This window comes from Chaetodon auriga, chromosome 13, assembly GCF_051107435.1.
Source record: "Chaetodon auriga isolate fChaAug3 chromosome 13, fChaAug3.hap1, whole genome shotgun sequence".
NCBI lineage: Eukaryota > Metazoa > Chordata > Actinopteri > Chaetodontiformes > Chaetodontidae > Chaetodon > Chaetodon auriga.
Genome location: NC_135086.1, coordinates 26118657 through 26140731, shown reverse-complemented (window position 1 = coordinate 26140731; position 22075 = coordinate 26118657). Strand labels below are relative to the sequence as shown.

The window sequence follows — 22075 nt, the reverse complement described above, 5'->3', positions numbered from 1 at the left end:
CATGAAAAAATACATTCATAAGTCCATAGCAACCGGTTTAATCACCCCATCATCATCCCCTGTAGGAGCTGGAATTGTCTTTGTGGCAAAGAGGGACAAGACTTTCTGCCCCTATATACACTTTCTGAACTCAAATAACATCACTGTTAAAAACAAATAACCTCTTCCACTCAACTCTGTTTTTGAGCCTCTACAGGGAGCCACCATCGTCTGTAAACTTGATCCCCACAATGCTTACTACATACTTTCTAAACCAGTTTGTCTTTGTTTACCTCAATGATATTTCTGATTTTCTCACAAAAACTTGCAGGCTGCTGGAGAATAAGTTATTTTTTAAAGCAGAGAAATGTGAATTTAATGTACCGTCAGTGAAATTTCTAGCATACATTATCGTGAGCGGGCAGATGAAGATGAACCCAGAGAAAATCCAGGGAGTGGCAGAGTGGCCTGCGCCGACCACCCAGAAACAGCAGTTTTTGGGGTTTGCCAGCTTCTACCGTCGGTTCGTCAGGAATTACAGTAGGGTCGCTGTTCCTTTTACCAAGTTCACCTCTCTCTTGCTCCCATTTGTCTGGCCTTCTGAAACCAATAAAGCATTCACTGAGGTAAAGAAACAATTCATTTCTGCTCCAATCGTGGTTCAGATGGATCATCTTGCCAATTTATTGTGGGCTTGTTGGGTTCTCTTCTTTGGCCGATTCAACTTAACTCTCACCTACTGACCCAGATCCCAGGACATCTAGCCGGATGCTCTCTCCTGACAGTTTGCTCCCAGAGATCACTCCTCCAGTCCCAAGACCATCCTGCCCCTGACTTGTGTCGTGGCGGTGGTCATGTGGGAGATTGAGGCCAAGGTGTAAAAAACCCATTCCACGCGGTCAAAGCCTTCTCTGCATCTAATGAAACCACAACTTCTAGGGAATTATTAGATGAGGGACTATACAACACATTCATAACACATTTTGTGTTGGAAAATAAATGCCGCCTTTTAATAAAACCTGTTTGATCGGTTGATATTATATGTGGCAAGGGTGTTTGTAATGAGGGTGTTTGCCAATAATTTTGAGAGTATTTTTAAATCAGTGTTTAAAAGTCATACTGGTCGGTATGATCCACATTTTGAAGCATCCCTACCTGGCTTAGAGTTATGGATGTTTCATTAAGGGAGTCAGGCAATTTGTCCTGTGACAATGCATCATTAAACATATCTAACAGCAGGGGGGTTAACTGATCAGAGAATTTTTTATAAAAGTCAATTGGGAAGCCATCTGGCCCCAGAGACTTTCTATCTTGCATGGCAGAGATGGTAGATTTAACCTCTCCAAGTTCCATCGGTTGATCTAAATATTCCCTTTGGTCAGAAGATAGATTGGGAACTTCAAAGGTTTTAGTGAAGTTTTGAAACAGTGATGTGTCTTTCAGTGATTCTGAGTAATACAAATCAAAATAGAAATTTTTGAAAGTTTGATTTATTTTTAGGGGGTCTGTTGAGATTTCCCCCGTTGCATCTTCAATTTGTGATATAAACTGTGATGCTGACTTAGATTTAAGTTGATGTGCCAAAAGATGCCCTGATTTTTCCCCATGTTCATAATATAGCCCACACGATCTTATAATATGTCGTTCCATTTCAGAGGTAGAGATTAAATTAAACTGAGTTTGTAATGATATTCTCTCTTTGTGAAGTGATGGACTAGGAGAGGTGGAATACTCCAATTCAGATATGGCATCAATTAACTGTTGTTTTTGTCTCTTTCTTTCCCCATTACAGTGAGAAGAGTAAGCTATTATTTCTCCCGTGTTTCCCATAGCAATGATGGGGATACAGAATCCATTTTATTAGTTTCCAAAAATGTGTTGATGGCTATAGAAATTGAAGCGCAGAATGCGTTATCTGACAGTAATGTGGTGTTAAATTGCCACTGAGGACGACTACTGTAGTAATGGTAAAAAAGGAGATCCATTAGTATGGGGGCATGGTCTGATTCTACAATCGCAGAATATTCAACCTTCTCCACAGAGTTCAAAAGTTTTTTTTATCAATAAAAAAAAAGCAATTCTTGAAAATGTGTGGTGCACGTTAGAAAAAAAAAGAGAACATTTTACTATGGGGATTCCAATAGCGCCAAGGATCCACACATGCAGCATGGCTGAAAAAGAGGCCATTTTAGAGAGAGTCTGCACTTCAGGTTTGGACCTGTCCAAGTTTGGATCCATAACACAATTAAAATCTCCCCCTAAGAACAACAGGTGGGTGTTAAGGTCAGGCAATTGATAGACAACCCTTTACAGAAATCCAGCATCAGCCAAATTAGGACAATATAGATTCACCAATAATACAGGTACATGAAAAAGTTGCCCAGACACTATAACATAACGGCCTTGTGGATCAGATATAAAGCTAGATGAAGTGAATTCAATTATTTTATATATTATTATTGCTGTACCTCTTGCTTTGGTGTTAAAGCTAGAATGAAATATTTGCCCCACCCAATATTTCTTCAGGCGCAGTTGATCTGAATTGCGTAAGTGCGTTTTCTAAAGAAATGGAATATCAGTTTTCAGATTTTTAATATAAGAGAATATTTTGGGCCATTAAGACCTTTAACATTCCAAAATGTGAACCTGATGGCTGAACAGCCAGCCTTCGCTCTACCCGCCATAGCCACACAGAATGATAATGTATCCCTTTACATACAAAATGTGTGTCATACCTCTATCTATCACCATAAAAGTCAGTAATAGTACACAGTGAAATACAAAAAGTTGACAATAACAATTAAAAAAAAATGTCCAGACAGCCCAGTTATCCTCAGTAAACCCAACCCCTCCTCTCTCTGCTGAACTAGCAGCACGCAGGATACATCCCTTTTCTAAATACTCCCAAAAACCAACTTTTATTTTCATTAACCTTACTCTCTAGAGCTCCTGAGTTATGACAAAACGAGTGAGGAAAAAAACTCCGATAAATCCAAAGTACTTATGTTAATGAATAAAACTGGAAAAACAAATAAATAATGAATAAACAAACCAGAAGAGGCCTACTGAAACATGCCTTAACAGTCCACAACAAAAAAACTGGAGCCTGGCTCTGGCAGTCAGTATGCTAGTTCATCTGGCAGTCAGATGTAGCTATTATAGCTTACTTTACCCAGTATTGGTGAATGGATGTTGCAGTAGTCCTCCTGTTCGGAAGAAGCTGGGATGTTGATCTTTCCCTCAACTTGCTGGGAGTAGAAGGTCTCAGCATCCGCTGGTGTCTCAAACATTAATGTTTCCCCTCCATAAGACACTCGTAGATGCACAGGGTAGAGCAGCCTGAATTGAATTCCCTTCCAATAGAAAGCCGCTTTCACATTTTTGAAGGCTGCACGCTTCTTGGAGAGATTAGCGCTTGGGATAGGGTAAAACCTCAATGTATTTTTTTTGACATTTTTAACACCTCATTGGAGACATGTCACGTGCCAGCCTGCTTCAAGTCTTCAACCATCATCCCTGTTCCCAAGAAGCCAAGGACCACAGGACTTAATGACTTCAGACCCGTCGCCCTGACCTCTGTGGTCATGAAGTCCTTTGAGCGCCTTGTGCTCTCACACCTTACAGACATCACTGACCCTCTCCTGGACCCCCTGCAGTTTGCCTACAGAGCCAACATGTCTGTAGACGATGCAGTCAACTTGGCCCTCCACTTCATCCTCCAGCACCTGGACTCCGCTGGAACCTACGCTAGGATCCTGTTTGTGGATTTCAGCTCTGCCTTCAACACCATCATCCCAACTCTGCTTCAGGAGAAGCTCTCCCAGCTGAGCGTGCCTGACTCCACCTGCAGGTGGATTACAGACTTCCTGTCTGACAGGAAACAGTGCGTGAAGCTGGGGAAACACGTCTCCGATGCTAAGACCATCAGCACCGGATCCCCCCAGGGCTGTGTTCTTTCTCCTCTGCTCTTCTCCCTGTACACGAACAGCTGCACCTCCAGTCACCAGTCTGTCAAGCTCCTGAAGTTTGCGGACGACACCACCCTCATCGGACTCATCTATGATGGCGACGAGTCCGCCTACAGGTGGGAGGTTGACCACCTGGTGACCTGGTGCAAGCAGAACAACCTGGAGCTCAATGCTCTAAAGACAGTGGAGATGGTTGTGGACAACAGGAAGAACTCAGCCTCACCTGTCCCCATCACCCTCTGTGACTCCACTGTTGACACTGTGGAGTCTTTCCGCTTCCTGGGAACTATCATCTCCCGTCTGCTGTCAGCCTTATCAACAAGGCCCGGAACCCCCCCGACACTCTGCACATTCCACCTCGGACTCATTTTGTCACATTGATATAAATACAACTCTATGCGTTACATTAACGCTCAACTTGGACTTCTTTCTGGAAAACAGACTGTGTTTCCGGAAAATAGCAAACAACAAAAAGCAGACTTGTGTATATATATTTAAATTGTTATATTTTATGCTCTTATTTTAATAGATGTGTCATGCACCAATTTCACCAGAACAGATTCCTCGTATGTGTAAAAGCGTACTTGGCAATAAAGCTTTTTCTTTTTCTGATTCTGATTCTGATTCTGATTTCCCTTGTACACTACGTCCTTCTGCCTTGCCTAACGTAAAACTTGCTCTCGGTCTTGATATCTGTGGAAGGCAACGATGATGGGTCTGGGTGACTAACCCTTTACAGGTTTTCATGGCAGAGCCTGATGCGCACGGTTAAGATCAGGCAGTGTAGTGAATAGGTTCCCCATGGCGTCTTTCAAAAGTGTGGAAACAAGTGTAACCATGTCTGAGTCCCCTTTTGGTTTCGGTATCCTCAGGCACATTTATAATATGAAGATTTACTCTCCTAGATCGGTTTCCCAAATCATCAATGCAGTCCAACAGTGTAGCATTCAGGATTTGCAATTTGGTGATGGCTTTCTTGGCCTTCAACAGGACGTCAAAGTTTTTGCCTGCAGTGGGCTCCACAGGGGCGACTCTCCTTTCCAGTGTGTCCACCATTTCGTGAAAGTTCGCTATAGATGCCTGAATAGGAGCCAGGGATGTTTTAATCAGTCCTGCCATGTCCTCCTTAAAATGTTCGCGTTGTTTTTCCGTTTCTTTCGCCAACATTGTAGCAAGATCGTTAGCATTAGCGGCAGTCGTTATGTTAGCTACTTTGCTACTTACCGTTATGCTGAGCTTCTTCAGCTCAGATTCTGTCTTTGGCATGTTCCAGCAACAGCAACAAAAAAGTGTTGCCAATGAAAAGTTGGACTTTTTAAACGGTTATTTCGACGCAAGTTTATGTATATCAAGGAATTTTAAGGTATTTACTCTCGTTTTCACATCTTGTTCCTACATGTCCCAAACTGGAAGCCCAATCAGTGCAATTCTTAAGCTGCTCTAACTGTAACCCAGCCTGCCGCCCCCAAGGTAATTACCTCAGTTTTATGAATCTGACTACGTCTTTCACCTTACCCTCCCTGAATGTGAGACTCTGTGGGACTTTTTGTTGTTTTGCATACCAAACAATTCCCAAAACCATTGTTAGCATCACACTGCCCTCCTATGGGTCATCTGTAACCTCTCCCAGTTGCTAGCTGTCCCTGGTCACACATCGCCTTGGCTCGTCACCGGTCTCCCTTCCTCCCAAGGTGACACTGTTATTCTAACCACAGTCAATCTGAAAGAACTTATCAAGATCTGCAGTCAGCCTTACGTTGAGTCACTGCCATTAACCCTGCATCCTGGAGTTTCCACCTGTCATGAATTGAATATGCTCATAACACTCTTATCAGTTGTGCCTCAGGTCTCTCCCATTTTGAAGCCTACCTAGGAAACCAACCTCCCCCATTCCCTTCTCAAGAATGTGAGATTACAGTCCTATCTATGCAGATCCATCTCCGTCCCTGCAGAAGGGTGTGGAAGGATGCCAAATCTGCTCTGCCTCACTCAGTGGAGGCTAACCACTGCATCACTGACAAACACGAAATCCAGGCACCCATTTACACACCATGTCAGCAAGTTTGGTCTGCCCATGTCTCAAACCTGCCATGTCTACCCAACTCTAGTTCATCACCTGAAGAACTTGCTGACTCACTTCACCTACCTGCCCGCTCCTCGCCTGAAGTGATTGCCATGAAATTTAGGACACACAGTTGTGGTCTATTGGTGGCTCAGCTGATCTCAGACCATCCTACATCAGCTGACAGCTGAAGTGATTCTCTGCCTTGCTCCTGATTGGCACACTTCAAACAGCACTCTTTTTAAGCTGTCATAGCCTACTCACCCCTTGCTGCTTCATCTGCAAGCCATTTGAAGCTCTGCAAGCCATGTTGCTTCCCTCATGAAAACAATAAGACCGTTGGGTGTTTGTGCTGATCCCCATCATTGATGAGGTTCCATGGCAGATCAACTGCGTCATGGATTCCCAGCAGGAATCTGAAGCAGAGGAAGCACACTCCAAGTAGAAAGCTGTCCACATTTGCCTAAGCTCTTGTCCTCCAAGCAAAACTCTCAGTACTCCCAGAATTAGCGAATGGTCTGTGCCCAAATTCCTGGAGGCCTTGTTCAAGAGTAACATCCAGGCTCCAGTTGGAGCTTCTCATGAAGAGCTTTTTTCATTGTTCTTGGAGAAAATCCACCATCTGCAGTTTTTTCCAATTCCTCTGTTCCCATGAAGGCTGCTAAAAAAACGGAAGAACTGCTCTGGCAACTTTCGCTGCAGTTCCAGCTCCCACCACTGCTCCGCCATCCAAACGAGCACAACTCTCAACCCCAGCAGCCAGCTCCGTGGGCCTGGAGGATGACCACGTCTTGTCAGCACTGTCCAACATTCAATCATCGCTCACCAACATGAACGCCAGAATTCAAGGCCTGTTGTCCAGTTCAGCACCCTCTACGAGCTTGTTTTTCCAGCCAGTCTGACTACCTCCCTCCATGCTCTGTCCTTGGCTGCAGGGCCTATTCCTGCGGCACAGAACAAAGATGTCACACCAGCGTACACTGATGGCATCCAACCAAGGCTTTCTAAAACTCTAACCTTGGCCAAATTTAATGTTGTTTTTCGTCGTATTCAGAGGCATCATCTGTGAAGTCTATCCCAACAGTAGGGCGGAGCTGGACACCTACTTATTTCAGACCTGGCCATGACCTATAGAGGAACATTATTTTACAACTATCATGGATCATTTTCTGCAAAAACCGCAATGCACATCCAGAGGTTCAACCAGACACTGGACAGGTCAGTAGTCAACCTAGCTCTCATAAGCAGAGGTTTCACAAGCCATCAAGCTTTCTCCTGCTCAGTCTGAAAGTCAAAAGAGGTTAAGAAGGGATTTGTTATATCCCGAGGACCTTTATTAACCTCACTGTATAACAATTATGCTCGGACCACGGAGCTAGTTAACCGTTTATTGCTCACTTCAGCATACAGCGGGAACAGCACAGCGGCACAATCAACATCTGTTTTTTTTTACGACACGTTACGTTGTTGATATAGAAAAAAGTAAAGGACAAATATACCACATTTCCTCCCTCCATACAATAAATGTCCCATTTAACATTACTCAAACTTCCAGTTTCTCACAGTTAAATTAACTCTTTGAAAGTCCATAACTTGAACAATATATAAGCCGCTTATTTATTTATTTTAATTTAACAACAACAACAACAACAACCCTGGGGTGAGGGTGGACTACCTCAGACCCCTGACTTTACCCATGGGGAATTATTCTGCCCCAGTTGATTTGGGTTAGTCTCTAAACCTAGTCCTAGGCTATAAACTCAAGCGGTCAGGAGGCCGCCTCTGCCTTGCAGGATATCGGCAGTCAACTTGAACCTCAGTGTCTCTGTGTCCCAGTGGTGAGCTCGGAACAGAAGTTGACATGGGAGTCTGTGTTACTGTCTCTTTGACCTGAGAATCAGGAGCTGCAACCTCAGGTTCAGCTATAGATGAGCTTTGAGTGGGTACAGGTTGACAACCAGGCAAATCAGCGGACGGAGCATCAGTACAGTTCTTATGACACAGTTGTGTGGGTGTTGGTGTTTGCAACAGCTGGTCGACGTGCCTTCTCCAGACGATGTCTGTGGCAGTTTGAACTGTATAGGATAGCAGCCCAGTCTGTGCAATGATAAAGGCAGGAATCCACTTAGGTCCACTGCAGTAGTTCCTAGCCAGCACAGATTCTCCTGAAGTGAAGATTCTGACTTTTGCATGTCCTCTTTGTTTGATCTGCCTCTTTTGCTGCTGTGAAACTGTGTCCCTCACTGGTGTTGGCTTCAGAAGGTCAAAGTTCGTCCGAAGCTCTTTTTGTAGCAACAGGCTAGCAGGTGAAGCTTTGGTGGTTGCATGTGGTGTGCTTCGGTAGGTGAGTAAGAACCTGTGCAGCCGTTGATGGAGTGCTCCCTGCCCTTGTGATGACTTAAGTGCCTGTTTCAGCTAGGCCATTGGTTGCAGGATGATAAGGGGCTGATTGTATGTGCTGCACTCCATTAGCTTGCAAGAAAATAGCCATTTCCTGTGACACGAATTGTGGCCCATTATCTGAGACCAGTTGAACAGGGGGTCCAAAACGGCTGAATATCTCTCCTAGCTTCTCAACAGTTTTCTCAGTGGTAGTGGATCTCATGATAGCCACTTCAGGCCATTTACTGTGCGCATCCACAACAATCAAGAACATTCTGTCCTCAAAAGGTCCCGTGAAATCAATGTGCACGAAGTGCCATGGCTCTTCTGGAAAGATCCAAAGATGCAGAGGAGCTGGTTGAGGATTGTTTCTGACTTTCTGACATGAGGAACAGGTGTTTGCTACTTCCTCTATCTGTACATCCATGCTTGGCCACCAAAAGTAGCTTCTTGCTATTTCCTTCACCCGTACGATGCCACTGTGTCCAGAGTGAAGTTGCTGCAACGCTGGTTTGCGTAGTGATGGTGGAATAACCACTCTCCTCCCCCACAGCAAACAACCCGCTTGCACCGACAGCTCCGCCCTCCTCACAGGGCATGGTTTCAAGGTGCTGTCGTCGCTGCCTGAATGGCCCTTTAAAACAATGTCCAAAGCAGCTGACAAGACAGGGTCAGTCAGTGTGTGTAGCTTTCCTCACCTGTTCAGCTGAAACAGGAGCATCATCCACCTGGCTGAAGTAGAACACATCCTCTGTGTGTAACTCTGGTTTACTGACAGGGAGCGGCAGCCTTGACAAGCCATCAGCATTGCAATGTGAGTCTGCGTTGCGATACTTGATGTCGTATGAGTGTCCAGACAGCAGCAATGCCCACCGTTGCAGACGACTTGCAGCAAGATATGGTATTCCCGTGTGTGGTCCGAGAATGGTGGTGAGTGGTTGGTGGTCAGTAAGGAGGGTGAATCTCCGTCCATATAAGTACTGATGGAATTTGTGAATTCCAAACACAATGCTCAATGCTTCACGTTCTAGTTGAGCATAGTTGGTCTCTGCCTTGTTTAAAGTCCGTGAGGCAAAAGCAATAGGTTACTCGTCACCATTTGGCATTAAATGTGAGATGACTGCACCCACCCCATAAGGCGATGTGTCGCAGGCCAGCTGGATCGGGAGCGACGGGTCGAAGTGTGTTAGAACCTCTGAACCCACTAACATATCCTTTGCTTTCTGAAAAGCCTCCTGGCATGTACAGTCCATTTCCATGTTTTGTCCTGGCAGAGTAAGTCATGCAGTGTCTTTAGTAGCAATGCTAGGTTTGGAATAAAACAACCATAGTAGTTCAGTGGTCCAAGGAACGATTGTAGCTGGCTGACGTTCTGGGGTGGTGGTGAATCTACAATGGCTGCAGTCTTGGACGGGGCTGTGTGCAAGCCCTTGGCATCTATGACATGCCCTAAGTATTCCACAGATGACCGGAAAAATTCACATTTTTCCTTGTGAACCCCCAGTCCATATTCCTTTAGTCTCTGCAGGGTGGTGTCCAGGTTACGGAGGTGTTGCTCATCAGTAGCTCCAGTGCACAGGATATCATCCAAATAACACTGAACACCTGGCAGTCCACTGAGGATCTGGTCCATGGCACGTTGAAACAGCGCTGGTGCAGATGTGATACCAAAGGGTAGTCGCCGATACTTGAAAAGACCCTTGTGCGTAGTGATAGTGAGGAGCTCCTGTGACTCTTTGTGCGCATGCATTTGCAGATAAGCTTGGCACAGTTCTATTTTGCTGAACTTTTGTCCTCCACTGAGTCCAGCAAAGAGATCGTCAACATGAGGAAGCGGATACTGTTCTGCAGATAGCACAGGGTTCATTGTTACCTTGAAATCTCCACAGGTGCGAACTCCTCCATCCTTCTTCATTACAGGAACTATAGGAGTAGCTCATTCGCTCACAGTGACTGGCTCCAGAACTCCGTTTTTGACTAGAGCATCCAAATCAGCTTACACCTTGCCTCTGATAGCATACGATACTGGTCTGGCCTTCATAAACACTGGCTTACTATCAGGCTTTACATGCAGTTTGACTGTTATGTTTTTCATGCTTCCCAATCCCTCTTGGAAAACCTCACTGTGTTTTTCCACAACAGTCTGCAGGTCTGTGGAGCTCTTTGATACCATACGTACTGCTTGCCAGTCCAGCTTTATTTTCTTTAGCCACAAATGTCCCATGATGGCAGGGTAATTACCTCTGGTGATATACATAGGGAGTGTCTCAGTTTGGCCATTACACTGAACAGTGATGTCAGTCATCCCTCTCATAGGTACTGGCTGTCCTGTGTATGTCCGGAATGCTGTATCAGACGGTCGCAGTTTAAGGTGCCTCATGATCTTCCTGTAAACTCTATCTGAGATGATTGAGGCCCTTGACCCAGTGTCAATCTGCATTTTCACAGGGTGTCCCTCCAGCTCAGGTGTGGTCCAGTAGCCATCTGAGCCCTCATCCACGTTTAGTACTTTGAGAAAATTTATTCTCATCTCTTCTTCTGAAGAATCACTTGTTGCTTTACTGTTTTGTTCCACAGCATGAACATGTCTTTTTTTCTTGTGCTTTCCAGCATCTCTCCTGTTCCAGGACTTGGAGGATTTTTCTGTGCTCTTTTTATTTCTGCAAGCAAGCTCCAGATGTTCCTTTTTTCCACAATTACGGCAGTCCATGTCCTTACACCAGCATGCAGATGCAAGATGTCCTGTTTTTCCACAACGAAAACATGGGCCTTGGCCACTCTGCCCATCACCACTGACCTGATGCACTCTGCTCATTGCATGTAGCTGCTGGGCTTCCTTTGATGCCATCTCCATAGTCACACTGATGTTAATCACTCTCTCCAGTGTCAAATCACTCTCAGTCAGTAGTTTCTTCTGTGCTGCTTCATTTCTCAAGCTGCACACCAGCGAGTCTCTCAATGTGTCATTCAGTGTATCTCTGAATTCACAGTGTTCAGCCAATTTGTAATGCTGCAAACAAACATGGTGACGGATTCCCCTTCCTCCTGGCTGCGTCTGTGAAACCTAAACCTCTCTGCAATTACTAGAGGTTTTGGTGAAAAATGGTGAGTCAGGGTATCCACAATTTCTTTGTATGTTTTATCACCAGGCCTTACTGGCTGCAGCAGGTTGTGCAGGAGGTTAAAAGTCTTGGGGTCCATTACACTAAGAAATGTTGGGACTATTTTCTCATCATCAATTTCATTTGCCTCACTGAAGTACTCAAAACGCTCCGTGTAACAAGCCCACTGCTCCACACCGTCATCTTAGGGTCCAGTATTTCCAATAACTCCAGCCATGTCCACAGCTCCTGGTTATTTCCTGGTTTATTCCCTCGTGAACTATTTGTGGAAACACACTCACGTCAGAATGGAGCCATACCACCAAATGTAATGCATGCTGTAGTAATGTATGCTGTCTTAATAAATATACTTTGACTAAAGTGGTCCTGACTGAAAATTGGGGTACAGTAGTATATACTATAAGCATAACGGGACATCTGTTAATCTATAACATATTTTCTTTGGTCTCTAATCTCTGTTCACTGTAGTGTTTCAGTTTGCTCCTTGTGACTTGTGGTACTGTGCTGAAGATATGAGACTGGGACAGCTTGTAATATTCAGACCTACACGTCCAACAATAAAGGCAGTTCAGCCTGGATATGGCACCAGAGGTATTTGAAGGTGAGCCACAAACACTGTTTTCACTTCTCCTTCTAAAGTTCCAACCGTAAACTGGTTAATTAACAAACCTCATCCAATGTAATACAACATTAATCATGCAAAACATTGAATACATTTTTGTTCATTTTAGATTTCTGTTTTTTTAGATGATCAACATGGATCATCTCCCTTTGAATATTATCCTAATTTTGTGACCATAAATTCCTGTTACTATTCACATACTCCTTAGTCTGTGGTCTTTATCAGGAGTACAGCCATTAATCTCAGACCTAAACATGTTCAACTGTTTCACAGAACTGCTACTGAGTTAGCCTGACACACCACATGCTACACTGAATTATCTGGGATGCCATTCATGGAAACAGTTTTGAAAAGGGCAGGCATTTTCAAGGAAATACTTGGCAGCTGATTGGATGAACCATCTGTCTATCACAGGCTTACTTCGACCAATCAGATCAACGAACCATACATTGTAGTAGGAGAGCAAAACTCTCATTTTGCACTCTCATTCCCCACAAGATGTTGATTGGTCTGAATGACTGTGGTTTGGCTAAAAGCGCAAAACTTGAAACCTGGCAAGATGGACTCGTGTTGCGTGATCTCATGCAATTTTGTGAATTCAGCTGCCTTGCAAGATAACTGTTGAGGTGTTCTGATATACAATTTTACCAGGTAAAGAGAAATGAGTATTTTCCATAACCATAGTATAAAATAGTTTAACACATGGTAAAGCACAGACACACACAGACACAAAGTCTTACTTGAGTGACTCTTCCACTGAGACCATCTCGACTGGGTAGAGCTGAACTCCAGACAGGTCATTCCGCTCTGTGTTAACTCTAATACACAGAAGTACAACATTAATTAATACATTCATTTGATTTAGAAATTTAAAACTCTTCAACCATGATTGTCTAAAGTTATAGTGTGCTTAATGCCAATAAACATACAAAAACTTAACTTTAACTTCAACTTTAACTTCAGTCAGAGTCATTTGACAGAAGAATTTAACGAGGAATTATGTTATTTCACTGATAGTATTGTTACTGTTATTTCACCTCTGGCAGGCGGATTATTTTTCAAATTCTATGTGTTATCTTAAAACTTTGAGATGAAATTTGATGTAAAGTAACAAGTGACATATTTTGGATGTGAATCTATAATTTCTTAAAGGATTTCTTAACATTTTTTTCTTCATTAACTACTGTGCTTGAGGTAAAACAAGATGACATATTTAAAATGACTGTCTAGCAACAGTATGCATAAAAAGTTTTAAACATTTACTGTTATTAAACCAACAAGTTCTCAGGATTATGTAACTTTGTAACACTGAATGCTTTCTTGTTGATAAAAAGCTTTGCAAAATACAACGGTTAGGGCTCATTATAATAAGTACTGGGAATTGAATGCTATTTAATTTGAATATTAATATAAAATGACAATGTTAACTTTACACTGTATTTTGTTTCCACTACTAGTTGTACTGTTAAGATAACATTCTAACCATTGCATTAGAATTGAAATAGAAAACATAAAAGGTAGAGAAACATATTATTAGTGAGCAAAGTAAAGTATGAAAAAAAGCACAGTTTTGGTTATCATATTGGCAATGACATTGAAGCAGTCGAACTGACACTAATCTGCACCGTGATGTTGTAATATTCAGACACTGGTTCTCACCTGCTGGGATCCTGCAGCAGCTCCACAGCCTCCTTCAGCTGGTTGATCATGTCAATGTGGAGCTCTGTGCCCTCTGTGACCTTTGAACTGTAACCCCAAAGACACAAATGATGAGTAACACACATATCCTAATATCACAGTGGAGATCATAGTGCCAGACAACTATGATGAAAATAGGGAATATCCACAACTCTCTGAATATTCTCAATCGATGACAAATGATATTTAACCATAAAAATCAGTGTTGATACAGCATGAAAAATATAACAGTAAATAGTGCAAGAGCGCAAACTGGTGATGGTCTCAAAAGGTGACAACCTTTTTTTCCCTGAAAACAAATAAAATGCTCAATATGCGGCACCCAGGTCTGTTCCCATGATGTACTTACGTTTATAACAGCAAAGTGAAAATACATCATTACTGATATCAGAAATACTAGGAAGTTTACAAAGAAGGAATACAGGCATCAGTCAGTATCAGTCCTTCCTCCTGTCCCTCCTCCCTCTGCTGCTGATGTGATGCACTCAGTCATGCAGTCTCCATCTAAGCTAATTGCAAAGTTGAAAAAAAAGGTGCAAAATTTTGAGATGTGTCAAATTAAGCTAACCAGTTCAAAATGTATGTCAAAATTGGCCAAAAATGATGTTTGATTATTCCCTCTAAAAACAACACATGGGTTTGAACCATTCAAATAACCATATTTGCTTATTATGTCTATAAAAGGGAATGCCAATACAATGAGATACTACTTAGATGGTATTTCAATATAACCGTTTTTGAAAGATCTACATCTCTACACAGTACAACATAAATATAAGTCTGTACCATGTTGTTGAATTGGTCAGTTTGACCTAGATTTGATTTCCAGTCAATGAAAAAGAACATCCCTTTCACTGATTGAAAATCAATTAATACATGTGCAGAGTTTCTAATTGGTGCTGATCCATGTGTCCTGGAATTTGTCCAAGTCCTTAATCACTATCTTATTAAGGACCTTATTTTCCTATATTTTTGCATAACAGACACAACGATTTTTGAGAGTGCGGCAGTCAGTTGAATTAACTGGTGATATTCCTGTATGTGAGCCAGATGTGTTGTAGGCTTTGTTTTTGAGGAGTCACATTGGTAAACCATTACAAATGTCAAAGCTGAATATGAGTGAATTGTGGTATATTGTAGCCAGACAATATGAAACTTCACAATATAATGTACAAATACTGGCTGTATTTTCCACCAGAATCAAATCCTTAAAATAGGCAACATGCCATCCCTGGTGTAAAACAACATTAATATAATTAGATTAACCGGAATTTGAATTAACTGGTGATATTCCCCTGTGTAAGGCTGTGATTGCAATGGCGATCTCAGGAGTCATCTTGTTTGATGTGAAAGTTAAAAATCCCTCAACTTGTAATGTGATACACATATCTACCATCAATCATGTTTTATATCGAAGTCTGCAGACATTTATCTCTCACCATGATACTCTACAATATTCAGCACACTCTCATCCAAATTAGACACGCCTGTCAACTCATTTTGCAAATGGAGGAAACAATAGGATAAATGTTATACACAGATGAAACAACTACAATCAGTAGGTGGTATACTATATGAGCTCAGTTAACATTTCATAACCTTGTGGGTTGTTGATTGGGTTGGACAGTTATTAGACAGTGATTGTGAGATATGTGAGAGATAGTGACAGTTATTCTGAGATTTATACTAAGTGATAGTCTGTGATTGCCATTGAGAGTGGAATGTGATCCTTGTGAGTGACAGTGGGTGAGTAATTGAGGTGTGCTTTTGAAAGAAAGGAGCATGATGTGTATTTTTGCAAATGTACAAAATGTTTTCAGTTATCAACATAATTTTTAAAAGACAGTTGTCTGTTTTAGGTTGCTCAGTGTCCACGGAGTCAGTCGAGGAAGAAAAATGTTAAAGAAAGGGGACAATATAAACAGAGGTAAACAGAGGTAAAGGAAACAATAGCAAACACTGTGAATTTTCAAATGTGTCAGTGATTTGGTCATTCTCATGTTTTTCTTTTTTCTCATTTGCTCTTCTCTCAGATTACAGAGCCTCTGGAACTTGTTGGGATGGCCCTGGTGGGTAAACTCACATTAACAGATGGTGACAACCAGTACATACATGTAATGGTTGATAATTTCGAGAGCAAAATGGAAGCTGAGGCAACAAATTGTATTCTTGATTTCTTTTACAACTTTGATGCACCTAAAAGACTGCTAACAGACTAGGGTTCAGAGTTTTGCATCAACGTAGAGTAACAATGCCATATCTGTCCTCAATACATGATGTGATGACTGCTGTGCTGACTTCTCAGGTTTGTCCAACTGACCATTTAAAGGTCAATTATGGCTTATGTGACAGGCTGGGCAGTACAAGAAGCCTCTGCTCTCCCTGCTATCTACAGACCAATGGCTTTGTAGAGAACCTGAATGGCATGATAGAGGTATGTTTGTTTAAAAACTTAAATGAATCCCGGTTGTCCCGTGTTGGTTTGCTGTTTTTAACAGAGCAGCCTTTTTATACATATGAACCAAAATTCTAAAGCCTGTATTAAAATTCTGTATTTTGAGGTCCCTGAACAAACTGCTGGCTGATCACCCCAAAAAATGGGACACTGTCCTTCAATCCACCACTCTCCTTTCTGTCTGCAAAAGTCAGCAGCATGCTGCTTGAAGAGGAGACATATGAAGGTCTACAAATACAGGACTCCATATTCCATGTCAAAGTCAAACACAATAAAGAAAAAGTCAAGACAAAGTCCACAAAAAGAAAGACAGACCCCAAGACACTCAAATAATACAGATATTTGTCACTTAAAGGTCCCATTTTATGAAAAAGTCACTTTTTCTTGGATTTGGGGTGTTATTTTGGGTCTCTTGGGATCGAATTCGGCATGCATAATTACCTAAGAAGCCCGCACATTTGCAATATTCAAACCCACCAGCCACCAGCCCCCTCCCCATCTTCCTTCTTTCTTTCTTTTTATTTTTATTTAAATTCTCACTTGTATATACTGTTTTGTTTCTAATCTGCATTGCACTCCTTATATTAATCTAATCTTTACTGATGCTGCTGTATTCTGAAATTTCCCCTCGCGGGACAAATAAAGGAATATTGATCTTGATCTTCCTTCCCAGTGAGGCATAAGTACGGTGTCTCTCCACCCACCAGATACAGCGCTACCTTCTCACAGATCTGCCATTTTGTTATCAAAAGCACCGTGTTATGAATCGTCATGTCGAGGTGCCACATGCAGTGTTCTGTTGTTGGCTGTGAGATGAGGACAAATCACTCCATTGCCTCCCAGCCGCAGAGGACAGAATAGCAGCGTGGACTGAATTCATTTTTGAAGGCAACATCCCAGCTACAGTTGGCAAAAACCTGTTGGTGTGTGCTAAACACTTCGGACTTTCTCCAACCTCGGTCAGCACAAGGCAGGATTAGCCGGGAGACTTTTTCTAAGGGAGGGGTCACTTCCAGCTTTGCATGGATTACCTGCAGAGGAGGGACGTGTAATTATACAAATAAATAAATGTGTGTTTCTTTTGTAGATTAGCGCGAACTCTTGCTGTTGTAGTGTGTGTTTTGACATACAGCACAAGCTAACGCTAACTGCTAGCTTCGAGTTAGGAATCAGCATAGTCTCCACATGCAAACCCATTGACCCAGTCAGTCAAGCAATACATACACAGATCCTCCGCCAGTTCTAAGTTTTGGGAATTTGTGAAAATAGTGCATTTGGAGATGTTGTCTAAACTGGAATATGTTAGCATAGCCCAGGGCAAAACAAGTGTATGGTTGAGACTACATCAGAGCACAATTTACACTCCAAGCCAACCAGTCTGTGCATTGAGTTTCTTGTGTTGGAGTTTATTTATGAGTGATCTTTTTTTACGCTGTATGTAGCTGTTGGCATAGCTATACATGTATGGTAAAGTTGATGTCACTTCTCTTTTTATATAGGCCAGTGCATCATTACAGTTACCTCATGTTGATCAAGTGTAGCACTGAGCTGCTGCAGCCTTTTGTGCTTGAATTTATACTGTAACAGTGCTTACATGTTTTACTCCTAAGTACACCCTGTTATCATAAAAATATACTTTTGTTACAGCTGTCCAGGCTACTGTGTCCTGCAAGGACTAATATTGTAATGCACTGCATTACAACAAAAATGCTAATAGAGTACAAGCCACCACATCATCAGGGGATCCTCTTTTCAAATTGAGCTTCCAAAGTCCATTAAGGGAGAGTGCAGAGCCAAACCAGAGGCCACATTCGTAAGTGTTAACTTCTTCTTTTTTTTCACTCAAAAAATAAACATGACACAAAGTACTGCAACTCAGTACTTTCAACAAAATAAACCAAAAGAAACACACTTAAGTACCCGAGAAACTACAAAATTCAAAGTGCAAAATGTCACTATATCAACAGTTGTTGAAAAATCTAGTAAATGATAATAGTGATTCACTTTTTTGTGTGTGTGAGTTTTGTGTGTCTGTGTATTGCACAGGGTATATTAATGATTTGATGGACATGATCGTGGAGAAGATCTTTGTCAACCCACAATCGTACAGAGCTAAGATTCTGAAGATAAACATCCCGCCGGACACGTCTTCACAATATGTGCATCCAGACAAGGAGTAGATCATTGCCAGCTACGTGTTAAGATTCAATCAAGGAGGGGCATGGTTTGAAACCTCCGTATCTTCCCTTGGCGTCAGGAAACTCCCAACATATCCGAAGTACTACACATGATGGGATGACTACACATTATCTTCTGCCCAAGGAAGCCCCAATGACTGAGAAAATTGAGCATTATGTTAGTCAACATGTTTTATAATGTCAACATCTGTATTCACATTTTTCTAATTTGGATTCAGTGAATCCTTCACTGTATTTCCATGTTATTCATGACTGCGGTCAATACATTTTTATTATATCTCTGTAAAATGTTTCATGTGAATGCTTCACTTGTACTGTATTTCCATGTACAAATATTCATGACTGCGGTCAATAAATTTTTATTGTATATCTGTAAAATGTTTCATGTGAATTCATGTGCAATATACAGTATTTGCTTTGGAAAAACTTGGCTATATGTTCAAGAACAAAATATGATCTGAATTTGTGGCATTGACTGACTATATTTAGTTTATTATGGTGTATGAACATTGAAGTTAAGTAGGTTATTACAGATAAAACTCACTGCTCTATCCCCCATAGCTGTATCATGCATGGAGGCCTTTCATCCAGTTGCTGCAGCCGTCTTGTAATCTATTACACATAACGTAAGGTCAGTATCTGCAGTGGCATGCTATCTGCAATCATACACTGCGATCATAAGTTTAGGTAAAGATAATGTGACCTGTGGCACCCCCTGGTAGCATATGTTCTCAGGCTCTGACTGCATTGTTGCACACTTTCCACATGTGCACTGATACAAACAAATAAAAAAATTGACAATTCATGCATGTATGAAGCTAAACAATAAGGAACCTTGCATACCAGTATTTGCAACCAATAATAGCACCCATGTTTTAGATTTGAATGTGCGTGCTCTCGCACATTAAATGTGCATGCTCTCGCACATTCAAATCTTGCTACTTCTTGCTCCCCGTCATTCTGGTATGCTACAAGTTGGGATTGATGCTTCCTAGTGTGAGCATTGACCATCAGAACTGCATGCATCTCACACTGCTATTGAACAGGTTAAAATATCTAAGTTCCTAAAAAAATAGAAAGACATTTTTTTGACTAACCATTCAGAAACGTCCTGCTGGAATCTCTGAGTTTGAGGTTCTGTAGGAGCCTCCCTTCAGGATCCGATTCAGGTTTGAACATGTATGGTTGAACTACCGAAGTTCATTGCCGCCATGTTCCCTACTTTCACATGGGTAGTGCTATGTGAATCTACACTCTCCCCATTACCATGGTAACAGTTTATGGGTAACAAACATTGATTTTTTTTTTTTTTTTAATAGTAATCAGAGAAATATGGGTAAGAAGTAGAAAGGAGGCCTTACAAAGTGTATTCAGAAAATCTAATGGACCTGGCCCTAGGAAAGGAGTTGAAGATTCAAGAACGTTCTTGTTTTTTAAACCATCACTGTTTGTTTTTTAGACTTTTAAAAAAACAGTGGATCACAGGTCACCCTTTTACTTATTGATTGTTACACGCCTATCTGTCAGTTGTGGGAAGGAGCATTATGGATTCCTACACCATGACTGCAGCCTGGCAGGGCTGGCAAGATATTTCAGCTTCATACTATAGTAATATATCACCAATTGACATGCATGTATATGGAGCCCCTAAAGTGTCACGAAGAAAAAAAAAACTATATCATTCGCATGAGATACTAAAACATGCGCACGAAATACTAAATTGAGCACATGAGATACTACAACGTGCGCACAAGATACTAAATCGAGAGCACGAGATACTAAAACATGCGCATGTTTAAGATAAATCGTGCACTCGAGATACTAAAACGATGATTTAGAGTTGCAATATTGCAAGTGTAAATCATTCTGGAAAGGGACAACTAGGTATGCAAACAACCTATCATATTGAGTGCGTTTGTGACTGTGAACATCTGAAGTGGTCACTACAGAGGGCAGTATGCGCGGACAAGTCAAAGCGTGGGAAATAACTGTATCTTGAGAGCACGTTTTAGTATCTCGTGCGCACGATATAGTTTTTTTTTTTCTTCGTGGCACTTTAGGGGCTCTGTACATGTACAATATGAATGTTTATTTTTTTTGTTAGACCTTTTTAAATATGATGCGGAAGCTGGCACAGTTTATGACAAGTGATAGTGGACACTTATTGTAAGTAATGTTGAAAGTTAATAGATTTAGATGCAAAAATGAATTGCCCATCTCAAACAGCAGGACACAATGTCACGTGGCGTTTTTGTGTGCAAGGTAATAATGTTATTATCTCTGTAGCCATCATTAAAAAAGTCATTATCATAACAAATATCAGTAACTTTTTAGTGTGCAGAGCAAATCATGCAATAAGACCTGATCTTATAACTGTGGACCAGGAGGGTGTGGCCAGGTTGAGGCTGGACATAGCGATGTCCTTATTGAATGATACATGTATGTAGTGCTTTACCTGGTATAATTAATTAATGGTATATTAATTATGTGTATTGGCATTAGACTACATTAATGCCTGTGTTCTTACAGATGACCTATCCCAATTGCGTTGGCTTGTGGGCATTATGACGCATCCAGTCCCCTGAGGTCATCTGAGACAAGTTTACTAAGTGCACCCAGGATCAAACCCAAACAAGGTAAAGCAGCTTTGAATTTCTATGCTCCTCGCCTGTAGAATAAGCATCCTGAATACCCGACATTTGCTACAACTGTCAGCTCATTTAAATCAGGATGTAAAATGTTACTGTTTACTGTGGCTTTACAATAAATTAGATGCATAACTTTTATTAGAATGATATATAATACCAAATCTCACTGATATTTTACATGCATTCATGTTTTTTTGTGTCAAGTAATTACCAATGTCACTGCCGCAAGACTGGGACTGTCTTATCACTGTCCAACCTGCTCAAAAACCTACAAAGTTATACTGTATACCACCTACTGATTGTAGTTGCTTCACCTGTGTGTAACAATTATCTTATTTCTGCCCTTATTTGCAAAATGAGTTGACATTCGAGTCTAATTTGCATGAAAGAGTGTGCTAAATATTGTAGAATATTGTGGTGAGAGATAAATGTCTGCAGACTTCGATATAAAACATGATTGATAGTAGACACAGGTCTCACATCACATGGCTAACCGCAATCACCACACTGTGTTTGAGCTGGATGCAAACAAATACCTCAGACCACAAGTTTCACTTAGGTTATACATGAGTGCAAACACGTTAAAATCTGAGTATGAACTGTCAATGCACATCTACTAAAACTGTTTGTTTGCTCCTTTTTTATTGCCACAATTGAATATTATTTTTCACAATTGAATGTAGGATTTTTTTTTTTTTTTTTTTTTTTTTACAATTCTAACATATTTTCAAAATTTGAATATTCGTTGACAGCCCTAAAGTTAAGTCAGTTGTGACTAACCAGTGCACTTTGGCTGTGTAAAAAAAATGGAGGTGGATGGGCGAGTGCAGACAAAGGAAATGAAAGTATCTCTTTCTACACTTTATCTGTTTTGATTAGGCATCCTTACCGGCTTTTAACTTGCAAAGGTTTCGAGCACTTACAGTACCATGTGTAGTTGC

General features: G+C 41.5%; 1 protein-coding gene across 21 annotated transcripts in view; it reads right to left on the bottom strand.

Moving 5' to 3' along the window:
- lrch1 (leucine-rich repeats and calponin homology (CH) domain containing 1) overlaps nt 1-22075 on the bottom strand; it is a 210005-nt gene that overhangs the window by 53036 nt on the left and 134894 nt on the right. For all 21 annotated transcript variants that reach the window (XM_076747011.1, XM_076747021.1, XM_076747016.1 and 18 more), the window contains 2 exons: nt 13795-13881; nt 12876-12953 (listed from right to left, as the gene is read on the bottom strand). In XM_076747011.1, the coding sequence (XP_076603126.1) occupies nt 12876-12953; nt 13795-13881 (165 nt within the window). The remainder of the gene's footprint in view (nt 1-12875; nt 12954-13794; nt 13882-22075) is intronic.